Genomic DNA, 20,822 nt, shown 5'->3' with positions numbered 1-20,822 from the left:
GAGAGCTGGGAATGGGCTGGAACGGTACCGCCATGTAGTCTGGGGACACGGAGGAGATGCAGAGGCAGGGAGGGGTCTGCATTCCAAACCCCAAACCCACACCCCAACCAAGGAGTGGCTCCTGCAGGCCAAGCTCTCAACTCCAGCAAGGGGGCTGCCTGGCAAGGAAGCTCCTCCAGACGACGGCCTCCCCCGGGACCCCTACGCCGGTTCCACGCCGTGGGAGCGGCCACTCACCTTCGGGGCGGGTGAACTCGCGGAAGGTGGGCAGCGACACGACAGTGTGGGAGATGGTGTGCACTGGGTCCAGCACGCAGGTGACGTCATTGGGGCGGCAGGACTTGATGCAGCGGACGGTGTCTGTCTTCTCTTGGCGGAGCCTGAGGGGAACCACAGCACAAGAAGCGATGGGAAAGGTGGAACCAGCACTCCCACAGAGACCGGGGTCCGGGGAGGACAAGCAGGTGGCCAGGCGGGACCACCTGTCCCAGAGATGGCTCCGTCGGAGACCCGCACTGGCCTCCGCAGCCCGGCTGCTCCGAGAGGATGCTTCTCTGCCCTTGCTGCAAACTGGACCAGAACCCAAACCCCCGAGACACGCCCCGGTTTCCGTCCGTCCCGGCTGGGATAAGCAAAGCTTTGCTATTTGCCAACTATACGAACTGAGCTTCAGTTTCAACTGCAAATCACATTCATTCGTTCACTTGCTCAACAAGTGTGTTTTGAGCATCTGCTGGGTGTCAGGCACCAGGGACACCAAAGCAAACAAGGGAGACAGGGTCTGGCTTTCCTGGGGCCCCGGGTCGGGGGGCTGCAGGGGTAATAAATGAGGGAGCGTATGTAAAGCACCCAGCTTGGCGCCCAGCACAAAGCGGTCAAATTTCCAATGTCACGCGATGGACGGGGAGGAAGGAAAAGGGGCCCAAGTTTGTTACAGGTCTAGCGATATTTTCAAAACCTCTTTATCATAAAATAAAACACAAATGCAAGAGTTACACAAAACAAAGGTACCACTGAATGAGTGTTATAAGGCAAACCACTTTATAATCAGCACCCAGGTCAGGAAAGAGAGCTTCACCTGCCACCTGAGGGCCCTTCGTGGGCCCCAGACCCGTCTCAACCCCCTCGTGCACCCCCAGAGTAACTCCTGTCCTGACTGTCCTAGCAATCACTTACCTGGGCTCCTTTACATCTGTGTCACGTAAGTGTGCATCTCAAGACACTATCATTTAAACTTGTCCATTAAAACATTTCTGTTATATCTTTCTCTTTTTATTTATTTGGCTGCACCAGGTCTTAGTTGCAGCACGTGGGATCTTTGTTGCGGCATGCGGGCTCTTAGCTGCAGCATGCGGGCTCTTAGTTGTGGCATGAGGGACCTAGTTCCCTGACCAGGGATCGAACCCGGGCCCCCTGCATTGGGAGCGTGGAGCCTTACCCACTGGACCACCAGGGAAGTCCCTGTTATATCTTTCTAAAGTCCTTTTTAACCTTGAGGTTTCCTCTCCATTCCTTCATTTTCCATACATTTTACCTGTCAGGGAAGCAAAGCATCTGAGCTATGGAGCTTCCGTAGCTTCTGGACTTGCTGACTGCATCCTGGCGGCGCAGCCCAGCGTGTTCCCCTGTCCTCTGCATTCCCTGCCCATTGGCAGCCGGATCCAGACACCTGATCGGATGCAGACCCAGGTCCTTCAGCAAAATGACAGGTGCTGGTGTGTCTTCCATCGGAGGCACATGGTGTCTGGTCATCTCCTTTCTGTGACGTTAGCAGCTGCTAATGCTCAGGGTCCAGGTCCACTGATTCACCGGGGATGGCACAATGCCGTGGTCCGAGTCGATAATTTCTTTTTCACTTGTTAGTTTGAGTACTTCCCTAAAGAGATGCTTCCCCTCATACACTATCTGGTTACCAGGGGGTATAGTTCATAGAGGAAAAGCAAGATTAATGCTTGATTCTTTCTTTGTGTTGACCTGTTTTCAGGATAAGGAACTAGCGATCATTATCCAGAGGTTATCAGTTGACTTTTTAAAAATATCAGTATGAACTCATAGATTTAAACTATTGGATGGATTTCAACCTATTGCAATTATTATCCTTTACTGGAGCTCACGTTTTCCCATCTTTGGCCACAGGGTAAATCGGGTTGGCTCCCAAGTCCTTTGGACCTGGCCCTAGGAATCTCTGATGGTTTTCTTGCTGTCTGGCTTGACAAGGCGGTCCAGCCTCATCTTACACTTTTACTGCCCCAGCTATTTCTCCAAGAAGTGTTGGGTTTGTTTTGTTTTTTAGTAGAAAATGGTATTTCAAGACCACAGTCTGGATACCAGGACTGCTCAGTCCTACTGAGCTGGTCATTGTTTCTAGGCTTCTTCAGTGGACATTTTTAGAGATAAACTACATCATGAGTTCATACTGATACTGACAATTCAAAACAAGAACCACATAGTTTTTTACTTAATCTCTTCTATGTACCAAAGGAATCTCCTTTTTTCCATATCAAAATCCTCGTTCTTAAGAACACAGGAGATGATAGAATATTCCATACTTATTTATTTAGTATATCTCATATTTAACCCAGTACTCTCAGAACAACAATACTAAAATTACTACCACTAACATAATTAATCAGAATAATTTTTTTTGGATATGTTCTCCCTATTCTACCTACAATTTTTAAATAGATGTGCTATTTCTACATTGTCTGAGCCGTTTCTTTCCTTTTTTTTTTTTCTTTTTTTGCCACACCGCGTGGCATGCAGGATCTTAGTTCCCTGACCAAGGATCGAACCCGCGCCACCTGCGGTGGAAGCGCGGAGTCTTAACTAGACCGCCAGGGAAGTCCCCATACTTCCCTTTTTTCTTACTGTACTCATTTAGTTGTAGTTCTATGAGTAACTATGTTTAGTGCTTGCATGTTGACAATTTCACATGTTGATAATAGTTGGTGCCCTTTGTACAGGAAAGTCTGTTTTGTTGGGTATAAAATCCTTAGCTTACATTTTCCTGAATATCCTAAGTATTCATTTCCTTCTGGCATAAGTGTTGCTGTGAAGAAGTCTGATGATAATATAATTTTTTCCCATATAAGTCACTTGCTGTTTTTGCCCAAAAGCACAGAGATTTTTTTGTTTTCTCTTTGTCTTGGTGTTGGTTGCTCTGAGTCAATATCTTCAGGTATGTTGGGTGTTCTTTCAATACGGAATTTCAAATCTTTTTCTTAAAATTTCTGTAAAGTTTCTTGAGTAATCATTTTTAGTATTTATTGCTCCCCTCCCTTGTTTCGGGTTAGTTCTTTGGAGATTTCTATTATCTGTATGTTGGATCTTCTTTGCCTATCTTTAACATCTGTCACTTTCTCTTCAAGCCTTTTCATCTCTTTTGTTATTCATTTTTCAATTTATAAAATTTTTCTTCTTTTCAATTTCTCCTAAGTATTTATTTCTGAAATTGCTTTCTGCTTTAATTTTAAATTATTTCTTGAGTTCCATTACTTCATTTCTTGGTTTTTCTTAATTCTGGCTTACATTTTTCCTTCATTTTTGGTAATTTTCTCAATCCTTTTAGTTTGTTTTGATATAGGCTACAGTTTTGATCTAGTCTGTGAGCATATCTTCCTGGTGTACTTTCATTACCCAGAAGGATATCATTCTGTTCTTTATTCTCTTTTTCCCTACAATATCTTTTATGAGATTTAACCTGGATAATTTTGAGTTGATCATTTTTACGTGAAATTAGTTTTCCTGAAATTTGAGAAAGAGGCGTGGTTCACAGTGGTTTTTCAGACCTCATTGATGTCTCTGCTGGACAGCTGCACACATCACTTCATTTAACCTTCACAGCTTTTTCCTCTACACCACACTGCCTCCTTCCTTAGCTAATAAAATGCTTTGTTTTTCACTTGGGAATTTTAGAATGGGGCTGGTATGCAGGGCTTTCTGAGAAGAGGCTAGAGTAGCAAGCTGAGGAGCACTGACTCATCCCGGTATCCTGCCCCCTTCACAGCATGGGGCTGCCCTTCTGAGAGCAGACTCCAGAGCCAGGCTGCCTGTGTTTGAACCCCGGGCCCACCTTACATCAGCATTGGGACTCTGGGCAAGTTACTTAACCTCTCTCTCCCCGATGTCTTCATTGTGAAATGAGGATCATAACAGCACTTTCCTCACTAGGCTCCGTGAGGGTTAGTTGAATGCTTGGCACAGTGCCTGGCTCACAGACAGCTGTGTCCAGGTGTTAGCTGTCACAGTTGTTATTATTTTCATCAGTATAATAATGATAATCATAATTATTATCCTCTACCCTTGGGAGCCTGATTTGGTACCGTGACAGTCAGAAGGGCACACACATGGGAATTCCCTGGCGGTCCAGTGGTTAGGAATCTGCACTTTCACTGCCAAGGGTGCAGGTTCAATCCCTGGTTGGGGAACTAAGATCCCACAAGCCACAAAGCACACTGTGCTTTTTGGCACAGCCCCCCCCCCCCCAAAAAGTGCACACGCAGGTCCAGGAGTCGGAAGCGATGGCAGCTCTACAAACCCTCTGAACTTCTATTCCCCATTTAAATCAAGATCCAAATGAACACTCAAGTACCTTCCAATGAGGGGAGAAACCAACACTTATTAACTGCCTACCACATGCCAGACACTGCCTCGTGTGTAAGTAACTTCAAGTAATGTTCAAAATAATCCAGGAAGTGGGCCTTGAAGCTCTGAAAGGCAAATGACTTATCCGAGGTCACAGAACTAATAAATGGCAAGGAGGACATTAAAACTCTTGTGTTTTTGTTTGTTTGGTTGTTTGGTTTCTTCTGCACTGTGTGATCTCAGCAGGATGATCCAGGAATACTGCTAAGTGGCCTCAAGGAACTGCAGGGAGGTGAGCAGGCAGGTAATTCAGGTATCATCCCCACATGTGCTCTCAGGTACACACAGAGAAACATCAGAGGTGTCCTGAAATGGAACAGGCCACCTTAAGAGGCAGGGAGTTCCACAGACAAGGGCAAGTGCAAACAAAGCTGGTGGGAATGTTGTAGAGGGGATTCTGGCTTCTAAGGCCCCTGATAATTTCTCCCCCCCCCATCTTAACACTCCTATGGGAAAAGTGCTTCTGTGGCCTGAATAATCTGGACCATGATAAAAGAATAACTGAATACATGATGAATCCCTGCTGTGTCTTGCTGATTTCATAGAAGAGGTGATATTTGAACTAAACCTTGAAAATACTATCCACCCATCCATCATCCAACCATCCATCTATCCATCCACCCACCCATCCATCCATCCATCCACCCACCCATCCATCCACCCATCCATCCATCCACCCACCCATCCATCCATCCATCCATCCACATGTTTACTCGGATGTTTACTGAGCTCCTTCCACAGGCCAGACATTCTGAAAGTGTAGAGAACACAGATACAATCCCTGCCTTCCAACAGGCCCAGAGAAGTGGGGACAATAAAAAGTAACGACAGGGTAACTGCTCTGATGGAGTACGCCCGGCGCTAGAAGAGCTCAGCTTCAGGAGAGGTTTCGCTGAGGACGTGGCTTCAGGGAGAACGGCAGTTTGCAGGAGGATGGCATGGTACATGCTAAAGCCCGGAGAAAGTGCATGCGGAGAAGGACAAGAGCCCCGCGTGGCTGGAACACAAGCAAGGGGGTGAGCTAGAGCGGGGAGCGGGAGGGAGATGTAGCTGAAAAGATGGGCAGAGGCTGGAGTAGGCAGGGCCTCGAATGCCATTCCAAGGGAGTTGGGCTTCATCTGCTAGTGAAAGAATCATAGAAGTTTCTAAAGAGGGGAGGGACATAACCAGACTGGTCCTTCGGAGAGGTCCTCTGGCTTCAGCTTGGAAGATAGGAGACTGGAAGCCAGTCCAGACCAGAGATGCTCAGAGAGGGGTCTGGGAGACAGTGGGGGCTTGGAGATGAATGGCTAGGAGCATGTGCGTGCTCCCATGGCGAGTTAACCGCTGCCTCTGTCACAGGGCACTGGGCATAGTGTTAACTGTATACCCGTCCTCTCCACTAGACAGCAAGGTGGGCCCCTTCCCCATTTTCCTTCCATGTACTTGTAGGAAGGACCTTAGGATCCTCCAGTAACCTTTACTTGATTCCTCTTGACATTCTGCCTTCCCTTCACGTTTCTGCTTGAAAACAGAGCCAGCAGCCACAGAAATGCTAGACATGCAAAGCAATGTTGGCAGGAAGTCATCCATTCCCCCAACAGACAGGGGTAGAGCACCTACTGTGCGCTAGGCCCTGCCGGGGGCTAGCGACACGACACTGCATGAGACAGACTTGGTCCCTGCCTTCATGGAGCCTTCTGGATGGTGGGGAAGACAAAAGCAAAACAGATAAATAGGAACTGCAAACTGTGGTGAGCATCACAAAGGCAGTGTTATGAGAAAGACTGACAGAAAAACATAACCAACGGATGTCAAGGGAGGCCCAGCTGAGACAGGAACATACAGGCTGAGGTTTAACCAACATTCAGGCCAAGCGTGCAAAAGCATGTGCAAAGGGCCTGAGGCAGCAAAGAGCTGGGCAGTGTGGCTCCAGGGAGGTGAGCGAAGGGAGAACAATTTGAGGTCAGGCTGGAAAGGGACATTAGCACTAAATGATGCAGGGCCTTGAGAGGCACGTTGGGGACTGGGCTGGGATCATGGTGGAAGAGTCAAAGCTGTGTAGTCAGCAAACCGAGGTTCCAACACCCACTGTGTGATCTTGGGCAAATCGCTCGCCCCCTCTGAGTCTCTCTTGGGATGAAACACCCACCCCACAGGATGGGAAGCAACGCATATGAAGGACCTGACGCTGGCTTAGGGGTTCCCATGAGCGGCACATTCATCGTGCTGTCCTTTGCCTCTTCCTGGTACGAAGCTGAGAACCTTAGTGGAGGGAACCGACCTCACTTAGGTAAGGGCTGCGTCCAAGATGCTGCGATTGCGTTCAGTGTTTTTCCACAAGTTCGGGCCGCCCATCAAGATAAACAGAAAGGGAGGTTTGAGTCTCACGATAGAGCTTTTTTGCCTCGGTTAAAGGCTCAGCTCCTGGTGACACAGTAAGGAAACGAAGCTGGGGCCAGTAGACCTGGCTCTACCACAAATGGCCCACGTCACCTTGGCCAAGTCCCTCCCCTTCTCTGGGCCTCAGTTTCCACATCTGTGAAGTGAGAGGGGACGGAGGTCAATCAACCCTGGGGGCCTTGGTCACCTCGTCCTCTGGGCTAAACACAAGCGGAGGAGAGAGAATCACGTCAAATGAAACACCCGAGCCTCGTTCTCTCCGGGCCTGGGCTCCCTGGCGGCGTGGGCTGTGAGGCCCCCCAGCGGGGGCTCCTGGGCGCGCACCCCTCACGGAAAACACTCCGTGCTCACCCTTGGGGGCCCCAGGCATTGCTCGGCTGCCCCCTCCCCACCAGGGACAAGCACAGAGACACCCGACCACGCCAAATAAAACCAAGGCACGCCAGCCATGCTGTGTGGGATCGTCCGCTGAACCTTTATTCGGATCCCGGAGGGGAGGGTGAGGAAAGCAACAAGAGGGGGCCCCCCACGGCCCAAAGCGCGTGCTCAGAGCTCTGCGGACACAAAGATGTAAAGCTTGGCCACAAAGGAGCTGACGGTGCCGTGGCGAGAGAGCTCCATCCTGACGGTCAGGAGCAAGTCCCTGGGCTCGGGGACGGGCTTGGTGAGGGCCACCACCCCACTGTGGTGGCTCACCTTCTGGGTGGTGAAAAAGCCCTCCTCGTTGCCGCCGGTGATGGCCAGCTGCATGCTGTCCCCGGGGACGGCACTGGAGGGGCCCATGCGGAAAACCACGGCGGGCACTTGGATGTTGGTGGGGAAAGAGAGGTGGTAGTAGGTTATTCTCAGAGGCAGCTTGGGGCACTCCTGATTCTCATGGCAAGGCAAGCGCTCGCAGCGGCTGCAAGAAAAGTGGACAGAGAGAAAGAGCGTTAGGGCCCATTCAGCAAGCGGAGAAACAACAGAGCATGGGGGCGGGGAAGCGGGGGCTCGCTGGGCGGGGCCTCCCGCCGCCCCTCTGGCCAATCAGCCAACGGGAAGAGCACCCCTCACTCACCTGTGGGAGGTGCCGGGGACCTCCGGGCCGCGGGCTCAGGCACTAGCCTCTTCCAACACCCTCAGGGGGCGCTGGGTGGCTGGGGTCAAGGGTCGTGCCTGGAGCGAGATGTGTCCCCTTCTCACTGGCAGAGCCCCACCCCGGGCTGTCCTCACCAGGCACACCCTGCCCTCTGAGTGTCGTCCAGGCTCCTGGCTCCTCACCCAGACAGTGGTCAGGGCGACACAGGGCTCCCGAGCGGGTCTTGGAGACGACCCCCGAAGTGCGTGTCTGTCTGCACGCCGGCAAGCACGGCTGCTGCCGCTTACGGAGCGCACGGCTACTCGTCACCACACCTCCGCTAGTGTGATCACACCCCTTGGGGATGGGGGGCTGAGGGCCATTTTTCAGATGAGGAAACTGAGGCTGAAAAGAGTCAGTGGCCTTCCTGAGGTCACAGAGTGCGTGGGGAAGCTAGATTTGTGCTCAGGCAGTGAGGTCTGTTCCCCATCTTCCCCCACTCCCTGTGCTCTAGGCCCAGTTCCCTGTCTGTGTCCACAGGGCCAACCAGGGCTTGAGACGGAGATAGAGAGATGTTCTAACTTCTGGTGACAGGATGCGGACAGGTTCTAACTTCCTGTACAAGGATGGAGACAGGTTCTAACCTACTGTCACAGGACGGGGGCAGGTTCTAACGTCCTGTGACAGGATGGGAACAGGTTCTAACGTCCTGTGACAGGACGGGGACAGGATCTAACTTCCTGTGACAGGACGGGGACAGGTTCTAACGTCCTGTGACAGGACGGGGACAGGTTCTAACATCCTGTGACAGGACGGGGACAGGTTCTAACGTCCTGTGGCAGGACGGGGACAGGTTCTAACGTCCTGTGACAGGACGGGGACAGGTGCTAACATCCTGTCACAGGACGGGGACAGGTTCTAACGTCCTGTGGCAGGATGGGGACAGGTTCTAACGTCCTGTGACAGGATGGGGACAGGATCTAACTTCCTGTGACAGGACGGGGACAGGTTCTAACATCCTGTCACAGGACGGGGACAGGTTCTAACGTCCTGTGGCAGGACGGGGACAGGTTCTAACGTCCTGTGACAGGATGGGGACAGGTTCTAACGCCCTGTGAGATAAGAACAGGGCCTATCTTCTGCCTCCTGAACTCCAGGCCCATCACACTCCGAAGGCAACTGCCTTAGGAGCAAAGCCAAGGTGCGGAGCCCTGCGGGACCTGACAGAGCACGTGTCCCAGGAAGTTCTGCCATCTTGACTGTCTGGCTTCTCCAACCACAAGCATCTACTGTCCTAGTCTTCTATCATGTCTCCATTTCAACTTTTTTAGTTTCCACGCCTCTCGTCAGGTGACTAGGACTTACTTACACTCGGCATTTATTGTGAGCGCTGTCTCTTTTTACATCCTATGCCCAGGATGTAAAATCCTTTCTTTTAGTTGGCCATTTACCATTCTGAGCTCTTAGAAAGGGCAGCCCTGGGAATGAGCTCCACGCTAGTAAAGGGGTGTGGAGATCAGGAACACCGAAGAGGAGGGTCCTGCACGGGAGGGGGCTCAGAGGCAGGGGGAGAGGGAGGAAAGAAGGTGGGCGTGGGTGCTGCTGAGGGGCAGGCCCCTCCCCCAGAGACACCCAGGTCCAGGCCAGCTGGGAGTGTGCCAGGCGACTGTGGAGAAACCGAGGGACGGGGCCTGGCCTCATGCTGGGTGCATCGGGGCTTCTCCTTCCCCAAGCTCACCTCACTGTCCCACCCGGTTCTCCTTATCCTACTGACAGTGAGGAGACACACACACACACACACACACACGCGCGCGCGCTCACACAGACACACACACAGAGACACACACAGACACACAGACACACACACACACACCACACACACGGCCCAGCTGCTTCAGGAAGGGCCTGGCGGATCTGGCCAGCAGGTGGCGCCAGGGTCTCCTGCGTGTGCGTTAAAGTTTTCCCCCGTTTCCCGTACCCAAGGCCAGGATTTTGATTCGCCAGAGGATTAACCCGGCACGGGTGGAAGGCAGGGAACATGAGGTGTGCATGAAGGTCTGGTATCACACACCAGAGAGCTGGATCCTCCTTCCTCCTCGATGGTCTCCACCCACCCCCAACCCCACAGGGTCACCAAGCAGAGCCAGCCCTTCCTCACTCTGGGCCCTTCTGGGCCTGGCTCCTTTCAGATGGCTTGCTTCCCAAGGGTGGGGCTGTGGCTCTCTGGCTTCATCTCCAGGACCAGCTCGACACCTACGTGCTTTCTACCTGCACACGAGTAAATACGGGCCTGATTTTCCTGGTCAGTTCCAACATCAATTATCCTATCCTGCTCTCCCCCATATTTGTTGAAACATCTCAGAAATTATAACAACTGCCTCTGGCAAACTGCCTGTCAGCCTGGGGACGGCAGCGGAGTCTTTGTCAGCCGGTATGTCTAGACAGAGGAGGGGCCGTCGCCACTGCATCTATTACGGAGCAGAGGAGGCCCGGACCCCCGGGACCACGCACCTTGGTTTCCATCTCGACCCGCATGAGAGAACAATGTGCCCCGATTTTTCAGTTCAACGAATTTGATCGGGACACCCCAAGTTCCATGAAAATGCAACCATTGAAGGCCACCACACGCCAGAGAAAAAAGGTCCTCAAGGCCAGTCCCTTCTCTCGGGAGGCATGGCCATTCTGGCCGCCCCCCAGGCTGTCTGATGCCCGCAGCCGTCCCTGCTGGCGGTTCCCTGACTTTCAGGCTCCTGTCATTCTGGACACAAGCCCCAGGAACCGGCCGGGGCAGGGCTTCACCCGCTCTGTCCACCCGCATTACCACCTGGGGCCGAACAGCTGGGCCAGCCAAGGCTGCCCAGCCTCGCTCTGGCTTCCAAGACCCCGGGTCTCAGGGGGCTGCCCCACCGAGGGGGTAAAGAGGATGTTTTCGGTCCCACCCCAGGCTCTGCAACACTGAACATTCCTCCTGTGGGGAGGAGGGAATTGTGTGTTTGGGATCTTAACAGCCTGGTCAGTCCGTGAGGCCCAGCCCTGTGGTTTGCGGCCCAGCCTGCTGGGTCATGTTCCAGTTACCACTGGCCAGAAGGAGGCTGTGTGGAGAGAGGGAAGGCTGAGGCCCAGAGACAGAAAGACAAAGAGACACAGAGAGAGAGAGAGAGAGAGAGAGAGAGAGAGACTCCAATCTTGCCTGTAAAGGCTCCCTTAATGTTAACCACAGAAGGGCCAGTTACTGGGTCCTTCCAATGCAGCCTTTTTAAATTTTACAAATTGCTTTCGAAGGTCAGATAGTAAATTCTTTAAGAGGATTTTTGTGGAGAAGGAAAAGGGCTGTAAAGTAGAAAACTCCAGTCTGAGGGGTCTGCAGTGCTGAGAGGGGCGGCCCCTCCGCACCTGGAGCACCTGGAGCTCTGGCCTGCGTCCTGCCCACGTCGGTCTACATGACGTGTCAGTGACCTGTCACCGTGCTCACCCTAAGCTAGCGGTGCTCCTGTGGTCCCAGAGTAACCCCCCCAACTGGGACGAGGCAACCAGGATGAGACCCCCTATGGCCCCTCAACCTGGGATTCCAGGCCCGGCCCTCACTTCCTGTGCCTGACGCGGGGCTCCTGGCTGGTCCGTGATACCTCAACAGGGTTAACAAGGGAGAAACTGTAACTAGACAGATTCCCATGTGCAGCAGGCACGGCCCCAGGACCACACAGCCCTTCAGGAACCCATGTCTCGTCTTCCCATGTAAGGGCTGAGCGACCCTAGACCTTCCAGTCACACAGTCAGCCCACAGGCACACAGTCAGCAGCAGAGCAAGGGCTGCAGTGTTGCTCTGAGGAACCTCTGGATTCTGAGGACGAGAGAACAGGGTGGCCAGCTGCCATCCTTCTCACCACCACTGTTGTCTGGCCACCAATGCTGGCCGTGGGCTGGGCACGTGGGGCGTTACTGCCAATCCTCCAGGCACTGACAAGCAGGTATTGTCAGCGCTGTGTTACAGAGGCAAAAGGGGCCCTTGGGTGGCCAAGACCCAAGGTCACAGCACCGAGGAACAGGAGAGCCAGGCCCGGAAGCCAGGATGGGACCCAGCCCTGGTTCCTTCTTCCTCCGGGCGGCCTCCCAGGTCATGCCCCAACCTGGACACCAGGGCCCACCTTCCCTCCATCCATAAATACTGGCAGTAAAACACGCCTTGGGGCGCCTATCCATACCCCCCAGGGCTGAACTCAGAGCGGTACGGAGGTGGCTCAGCCCCACAATCGCAGGTCACCCTACAGGAACGCAGGAGGGCGGTATCACCGCCCCCTTTACAGCAAGAAGCTCACGGGACCTGGTCACGGTCAAGGTCAAGGGGCCTGGAACGGACTGAGCGTAGGAGGCAAACCTAAGCGAGCCGGACATTCATCTCAATGCCAGACAGCATCTCCATGAGACCCGAGAACAGCCACAGGGGCTCAGTCAGGACCCTCAGGGCGGGGACCACACCTTCTCCCAGCTCCACTCGCCTCCCAGCCTCTGCTCCGGCCGCTGGGTGGCGCTGGTGAGCGGCACGTTGGTCAATGGGGCCACAGTCTTCCCTGGAGAGACTGCTTGGAGCCTCACCCTTCCCCTCTCACCTTGACTGTGGGTAGGGGCTCACTTCCTGCCCTTTTAATACAGAGAATGACGGAGCCCCCTCTTTATCATCCCCTGGGGGTCAGGCTGAGGAACCCATGGGATGGAGACAGACCAGGCCCTGGAGCATCAATCCCTCGGTCAGCAGAACGTGGTTCCTCGCTGAATACCCCATATTCACGGCCAGGACTCCAGGCTCCCCTGGCTACCGTGCTCCCCGCCGGAGCCGGGGGGCCCTCCTTGGTCTCAGTACCCCTGCACCCTGCCCACTGCCATTCTGCATATGCTCCTCCGGGGCTCAGAGCAGGGGATGGGGGGCCTCTGTGGGCCCACTGTCTGCCCAGGTGCCCGCACACAGTAGGCTCACGGTGAACATTCCCCAAACAAGTAAATGACTTTCGCTGGCACTGCGGGGCGGCGAAGGATTCCGCAACGAGCGTCAACGCGGTGGGGCGCAGGGGGCAACTTCAGCCGCAACCTCAGGACACGACGCTAGCCTGCCGGCCTGCCCACCCCCCGCTTAGGAGGCGTGAAGTCCCTGCACAGGGCAGCCTCCTTCCCTTTTGCTTTCGTGATTGTGTGTGAGTTACACATGGAGAGCAGTCAGCCAGTCTTCCAGAATCCCCAGACCCAGACCCAGACCCCGACGAGGGTCCTGGGAGCAGCGCAGCCTCAAAGTAAGGACAGGGATCTTTCTTCACGGCTCAGGGGAGCACCAAGACCGCCCACTTAGCTGTTGCATAACCCACAGGCTCTTTGGAATGCTGGCAAACCCAGTTCTGGAGTGGCTTCTCCCTACCTGGCAAGCACGCCCGCTGGGGAAACTGAGAGGACCTGCGGGGGTGGGGGCAGGAGCCGCAAGGCCGGGGGATGAACACTGCGGATGCCGGGAAGAACACTGGGGCCATCTGAGCATCTCCTGCTCTGGCATTCGGCCAGCAGGAGGCGGGACCAGAACAACAAGTGGATGCTGGGGCCTGGGACCCTGCCCAAGATGGCACTGACCAGCGCCAAGGCCAAGAGGCCGAGTCTCCCAGGCAGCCTGGCTGTGTGCTGGCTGTGAGCACTTCCCGGGGCTGGAGGGAAGGGGTCACGCATCCATGCTCCTGAGATTGGCTCCCACCGTGGAGCTTTTCCTGAAACAACCGCCGGGGGCACGAAAGGAGGCCCATCTGATAAAATAAGGGATGGGGTCGTGTGGGGCGAGACCAGAGGGTCCTCACTGCTCCCTGAGGAACAGGGCTCCTGGACACCCCAGCAGGATATATCCCGGTGGCCTGAGACCGAGTGAGCTTGCAGTGACATATGGACACACAGCTTCAAGCTGAGGACACAGAACCTTTCGTGCTGTTCCCATGCCGTCACTGGGTTGAAGAGAATCTGACTTTCAGGTGAGGTCATCTAACAGTGACACCCTAACGAGTCACGTCGGCTCACCCAGAGTCATTGCTACCTTTATCCGAGTCAGAGCAGGTTCTGCCATCTGCATGTCACAGATGAGGAAACTGAGGCCCAGAGATCTGTCCCTTGCCCAAGGCTTCACCCCGGGGAGAGAGACGGCTGGGGTTTCTGCCTGGCTCCATGCACAGGCGGGTCTGGGAGCAGGCCTGCCCACCTTGAGCCCATATGAGGTCACTACCTTCACTTTCTGCAACCAGTCTCATTGGCATTTAGGCGCCTGAGAACCAGGGATCCTTGAGTTTCCCAAGACCCACATGGGAGGGCACGGCTCATTAACTACCCGCCCAGGCTGGGAGCCGGGCCCCCAGGAAGGCCAACACAGACAGACGATCGCGGGGACCGAGGGACTTACGTGTCTGCGGAGCGGCGGTAGTTCTCGGGACACTCGAAGGCCAGGCAGCGGAACCCGCCCTGGATGTTGAAGCAGGTCTCGTTGATGGAGCAGTTGTGGATGCCGGTCACACACTCATCAATGTCTGCAGGAGATCCCAAGGCAGCACGGTGAAGGCCAAGGCCCCCCAGCCATCCCCAGCCACAGACAGGGGTGCCCAGGCCTCCCATCAACCAGGGTCAGGGGGGATCAGGCCATCCTTGCCCTCCACTGGCTGCTCTCTGGAGCAGAGCCCTGTGCCAGCGTTTTTACTTATAGGAGATTATATTTAATATACCTATTATTCACAATCCTAGGATTAAGCATAATAAGGAAAACGGCAAACACTATATGACAGCCCTTAAAGTGTTTTGCAGGAAACCCCTGCTTCTCATTCTAATTAAATGAGGCAAGTACTGTTATTATCCCCATTTTAGGGAAGAGTCATAGGGGTTAAGTGACTGGCCTAAGGTCACACATTCTGTAAGTGGTGGAGTCGAGCTTTGAATCCAGGCAGCCAGTGCCTCTCTGAGGCTCTCGAGTTGCATCAGCCTTACCTCACGTGCCACTTGTAACATCCTAGGAGGGAATGAGCAGAAGCCACTAGCCCCATATTACAGACGAGGAAACTGAGGCTTAAAGGGATTCTATGTTGGGCCCAGTGTCCAAAGTCAGTGACTGTCTGGGATGGACCGGAACCCGGCCTGGGGCATGTCACGAGGTCACCCTGGACATGGGGAGCCGTCCCCTTCCCTCAACTTTCCGGAGCAGCCAAATGGTGGGCCCAGGGGATGTCACTGTGCCAGAGGCATCTGTTAAGAGATGCCAAATCCTGACCATTGGTGGCAAAAACAGCTCTCCCCCATCTCAAAGTCTGAGGCTCAGGAATGTGTTTTCACTGCGTCTGGCAGGACCCCAGGCTGCGGTGAGGGCGCCTGGCCAGGTCATCTGCTTCGTCAGAAATGTGAAAACAGAGCAACTTCCATCCGGAGCTCTGGACAAGCTGAGCGGGTCCCTCCCAGGAAACGCCACAGCTCCTGCCCGCCTTTGATGAAAGTCTTCAAACCTTCTTCATGACCAGAAAGGACATCTGCAGGACTCGGGCCCTCCAGAGCCTCTGGGCCACCAGCCCCACGTGGGGACTCATCAGGAGGGGCTGAACAGAGCCAACTTCTGACTCAGCTTCTGCGGCCATTCCCGGAGGTGAGGCCCACGCGCCCGTTCCAGGGTCGCCCCTTCACAAATATCTACTTAGCACCCCCCACCCCCGTAACCAAAGGGACGGTTACAGGACGCTGATGACCCCTGGAGTGTCCTTAGAAATGGGAGCCTAGTACAACTGGATGGATGTCGCTGGCCCCTCGTTTAGCCGACCCCCGGGCCCCCGCGGCATCCTCCAGCCATAGTGTCCCTAAATACAGAGACCTCTGGGTTGTCACACACCCTGACCAGGCCCATCCCCTCGCCAAGTGGGGATCATCACCCTGGGACAGAGGACTGCGCCGTCTGCTCACTGCTTTGCCCTTAACACCCAGCAGGGCCTGGGTTTGTCGAGTGACTGAACGAAAGACTAAACAGCAGTGCTATGCTATGGGGTCTTCCGGGAACTGACATCCTGTTTCCTCCACGGTGGGCATCTTCCTAAAGGCTGTCAGCCCTGCTTCGGGCCCTCTTGGGGCTGGCCCAGGGCAGGGTGGAAGGCTCAGAACCCCCGGCGGACAAGTGTGCCCGGGTATGGGAGACCAGGGTGCCCGTGGAGCCCAGGACACACCCAGGATGCAGAGCTGTCCCCTCTCCGAACGCATCCCGTCTGTGGTGTGGCTGCCAGGCCTCTGTCCCCCAACACCGCAGAGTCCCGAGCCGGCCCGAGACACCCCGGGAGTCCCACCCCGCTCACCTTGACAGTTGCGGCCATTGGGAGCCAGCCTGTATCCGGTCGAGGGGCAGCTGCACTGGAAGCTTCCGGGGATGTTGAGGCAGCGGTAGGAGCAGATGTGGCCCCCAGTGGGCAGGGCACACTCGTCGATGTCTGTGACGGCAAAGCCCACCCTCAGCATCTGTGTGGACCCCGGCTGGGCTACACCCCCCGTGGTGGGCTGAGCTGCGGCCTGGAGGGCAGCCACACAGTACAAGCCGGACACGGCGTGGGGGGTCTCACAGTGCTGTGGCTGGGGCGGCCTCAGAGACCATCACGCCAGAAGGGGAAACTGAAGCCCAGAGAGGGTAAGAGCCTAGCCTAGGGCCACACAGCAAGTTCAAGGTGTGAAGTGTGCACGTGGAAGGGGAGGAGGGAGACTGGGGAACCGGAGGCAGGAGGCAGTGCCCAGGGCTTCAGAATGACACATGTAGAGGTGCGCTGGCTGGCTACGTCCTAATGCTGTTTATTAGGATGCTGTTTATTTATTTATTACAAATGTGCTAATAACAAACACACCTTATACAGAAACAGTAATAATCTTAACCAGAGTCATCCTCTGAGCACCTACATCGTGCCAGGCACACATGAAGTGCTTCTGAGTCACCATTTGGATTCGTCCTTGGACAACCTGGTGTGTGTGGGTTTAACCTCCATGTGACAGAGAGGATGGTCCAGGCCCAGGGAGGGGCTTTTAATAAGGCCAGAGGCAGAGCTGCGTGTCAGAGACGTGGGCGGCCCCTGAGGCCCCTCCTCACCTACCACTGCCCTGCTCGAGGTCCCAGCACACATGGCGATCCCCACTGTCACGTGTCATTTTACTAAAGAAAAATCTGTGGGTGGCTTTGCCCCTTTACACACTTCACTCTCAACGACGGGCAACGTGCATCCGAATAAATTTCAGTTAGAGGGAAAAATACACAAACCACCCGGCAGCCAGGAGGTGGGGGATGGGGATCAGGGGAGGGGGTGTTTTCGCCCCCAGCCGAGCGGGGAGCCCTCACCTTCGCAGGTGACCCCGTCCACGTCACTGAGCTGGTAGCCTCGCCGGCAGTAACACTGGTAGGAACCGTAGACGTTGGCGCACTCCTGGCTGCAGGGGCTGCTGCTACACTCATTCACGTCTGGAAGAGAGGGTCCCGGGGTCACCGCTCAGTGCCGGCGGGGCCGTGACCTCCCTCAAGTTAACACACACACACACAGAGGCAGAGGTTACCACGTGTAGGGCCAGAGACCTGCCTGGAGTTGCCCCAAGGGAGAGAGGCCCCACTCCGGCCCCTCACGGCCGGAGGACCTGGCATCTCCCCACACCCACCACCTGCTTCAAGCCAGACCGACTCTGGGCTGTTGCTCCTCTGCTCCCTTTGCCTAGAGCAGAGATCAGTAAACTTCCGGCCCACCACCCGTGTTTGCAAATAAAGTTTTATTGGTACGTGGCCCCGCTTATTCATTTACTATGGTCCATGGCTGCTTGTGCGTTACAAGGGCGGAGCTGAATAGTCGCAAAAGAGATGCAGCTGGCAAAGCCTATTTACTACGTGGCTTTTAGAAAAAAAGTTTGCCAACCTCTGACCTAGACGTCCCTCCTCATTTTTGTTTACTGCTAATTCTCAGCGGGGCAGGAGGGGTGAGCAGCCGAGAATGTCTGTTAGCCTCTTACCCCGGGTCTCATCCCTGCAGCCCCGCCTGCCTGGCCTGGCTGCCACCTGTTCACTTGCTCACCTCTGCTCAGTGTGGTTTCTTACATCCTAGAGACACTCCCTGAAGACAGGAACCATATTATTGCTACACGGCTGGGGCGGCGGGTGCTTGATAAGTGCTTGGTGGAGTAATACTGCAAGGCTGGCCCTTGTGTCCACAATATTGTCCACTAACATAGATATGAATACCTACTATTCAGCCATTGAGGAGTGACCGCGGACGGCACTAGCCACGAGTGATAATGACAGTGATCCGAGCAGTCCCCATATCACAAGTGGGCACCGTGACAAACCCTTGACAGGCTTCACCTTGACTCACCCTCACGACCCCCTACAAGGTGGGTCCTACTCTCCCCATTTTACGGATGAGCACACTGAGGCCCAGAAACGCTGAGTTACTCCTTCAAGGCTGTAAATGTGACACAGCTGGGATGTGAACCCAGGCCCGAGGGACCACCGTGCATGAATCTTGCCCCTTGCCATTACATGTGTGTGTGTTGGGTCTGGTTTTGGGGGACAAATCCCAGAATCTCAGGAGAAGCCTCGGACCCAGGAGTCCATCACACTGTCCATGCTCCAGGTTGAGAATTCCACACTGGGGTGCATCCTGGCATATCTGACTTTGGTGATCATCCTTCTTAATCCAGAAATTTAAGACCTGCCATGTCTTGCGTGTAGCTCTGCAGGTTGCCCCTGGGCACTGCGCTGCAAAGAAGGGAGCTCGATGGGCAATGTGAGGGACTGCCGAGGGGGGCCAGGAGCTCTCAGTTTCGCTGACCTCATCACCTAATTCCCGTAGAAGATGTGACATCCACTGAGCACCTCCTATGTGCCAGGCCCTCCCCTCATTTCAGTCCATCCCATCGGGTGGGGTCCGTGTTATTTGACAACCCCAAGACTCTTGACACTAATGACTCGGTCCAACCCACCCCCCAACCCAGAGACCTGACCAAACTTTAGCATCAGCCCAAGACCATGACCCTTGAAATGCCTGCCTGGGAAAGCTTGATGCTGCCAAAGAATTTCCTGTGTATTCCAGCCAACACCGGAAGACAGGCCCTGACCTCCCTTTTCCTTAGAAGCATTTACTTTAGAAAACCTGCAGATGTAAATCCTTTCTGTCCCTTTGAGATATATCTTCTGCAACCCAGGTCCTTTTAAGGTGGGAACCAGGCCTTTGAAATGCGGTCATCAGGGGGAGGTCCCACCCCCACCGCATCTCCCAGACTCTGCAGGAGGGTCAGAGCCAGTGAGAAGACACAGCTGGCCTAATTCCACTGACCAGCGCCCTTAACATCCTCTAGAACTATTCCTTAGCAGGCCCCAGCATTTAAAAAACCTGCACCTTTTTTTTTTGGTGGAGTTGAGACCAATTTACGCTTAAGTCTCTTTCCCCTACTGCGTAGTCTAAATAAAGTCTGTCTTCCCACTTTTAACAAGTGTCCAGCTTTTGTTTCTCTTTGGCATAAACAACCCCGTTTCCCCTGTGAGGACAATTAGGCAGGTGAGGTCAGCCACTCCCCAGGGTCATGTGAGTAAGCAGTGGGCCAGACGCCCCCAAACCCCACACCCTCAGCCACCTCCCACCCGGCTTCTGCAGCCAACTTGTCCATCCCTACGTGTGCACAGGTGGTATCACCCCCTGCAGGGCCCAGGAGAAACTGGGGAGGGCAGTCATCTCCGACAAGCAAGATTTTAGAGGTCCTTCCCCTGCTGATACGTTGTTTGATATGCTCTAGGGCATAAATGTGAGTCGGTCCCACGCGGAGCTGCAGGAAGAGTGGTGGTTTCCCCAGGAGGTGGGCAGCCTGGGGGAAGGGGCGCGGATGCAGTCACAGAGCTCCTGACCCTGCCCCGCCCTGCCCTCACCTTCACAGGACCGGCCATCAGAGGAGAGCCGGAAGCCCATGGTGCAGCTGCAGTAGTAGGAGCCAGGCGTGTTCTCGCACTTGTGGCCACACAGGCGCCCGGGGTAGCGCCGGCACTCGTTGATGTCTGAAACAGAGCAGGAGGTGGCTCAGGCAGCGTCCTCCCTGGGCAGTGCTGCCCGTGGTGGCAGCTCACGACCTTTGTCCCCCACTTCCCCTGGCCTCCTCTCCAAGAGAAAGCCCACTGACTTGTCCCAAACACGCGGCAAGTCAGCAGGGGAGCTGGGACGGCCCCGGCCTGTCTGCCCGCTGGGCGAGCCTCGTGCTCCTTCCGCGACGGCACGCCTGGGCACGTTCCCTCCCGCCAGTTCTCCACCCCAGAGCCCGAGAGAGTGCCCTCCAGGATCCGACAAAGGTGCCGTGGGGCTGGGCGGGGCAGGTGCCAGGCTCCCCTGAGCACCCTGGTTTGGGGATGGCTGGCGTCCACCAGCAGGACCTGTCCTAGCCCCTGGTGTTCGGGCCACCACGCCATCTTGGGTTCTCACTGCCCTGGGCGAGCACACAGCTCTGGGCCCTGCAGCGCGGCAGGTCGGCAGGAACCTCTGGGGAATCACTAAGACTTTGCGGCATTTGTAGAGCTGGCTGGAGCCTCAAACACTCAGAGGTCCCGGGGCAAGCAGAGCACCTGTGCTACAGGTAAGGACCCTGGCTCACGCCCAGGAGGGCCTCCCCAGGAGCTACATGGTTGGCAGCAGCAGAGCTGGAACCAGAACGGGGGTCTCCCGGTCGGGGTCCCTTCTCTGGCACTGCCTGCACTTGG

General features: G+C 55.0%; 1 protein-coding gene across 2 annotated transcripts in view; it reads right to left on the bottom strand.

Annotated features, from left to right (window-relative positions):
- FBLN1 (fibulin 1) overlaps positions 1-20,822 on the bottom strand; it is a 79,106-nt gene that overhangs the window by 21,237 nt on the left and 37,047 nt on the right. Inside the window, exons 11-15 of one of the 2 annotated variants that reach the window (XM_082665076.1) lie at positions 20,004-20,129; positions 17,439-17,558; positions 16,417-16,548; positions 14,502-14,625; positions 238-380 (exon numbers count right to left, since the gene is read on the bottom strand). In XM_082665076.1, coding sequence (XP_082521202.1) covers positions 238-380; positions 14,502-14,625; positions 16,417-16,548; positions 17,439-17,558; positions 20,004-20,129 — 645 coding nt within the window. Of the gene's footprint in view, positions 1-237; positions 381-7,480; positions 7,928-14,501; positions 14,626-16,416; positions 16,549-17,438; positions 17,559-20,003; positions 20,130-20,822 lie in introns of those variants that run through there. The other variant, XM_082665077.1, reaches the window with a different exon arrangement.

Source organism: Grampus griseus (assembly GCF_964374135.1).
Source record: "Grampus griseus genome assembly, chromosome: 11".
Lineage (NCBI taxonomy): Eukaryota > Metazoa > Chordata > Mammalia > Artiodactyla > Delphinidae > Grampus > Grampus griseus.
Note: the sequence above shows the minus strand (reverse complement) of the source record. Positions and strands in the feature narration are given on the sequence as shown.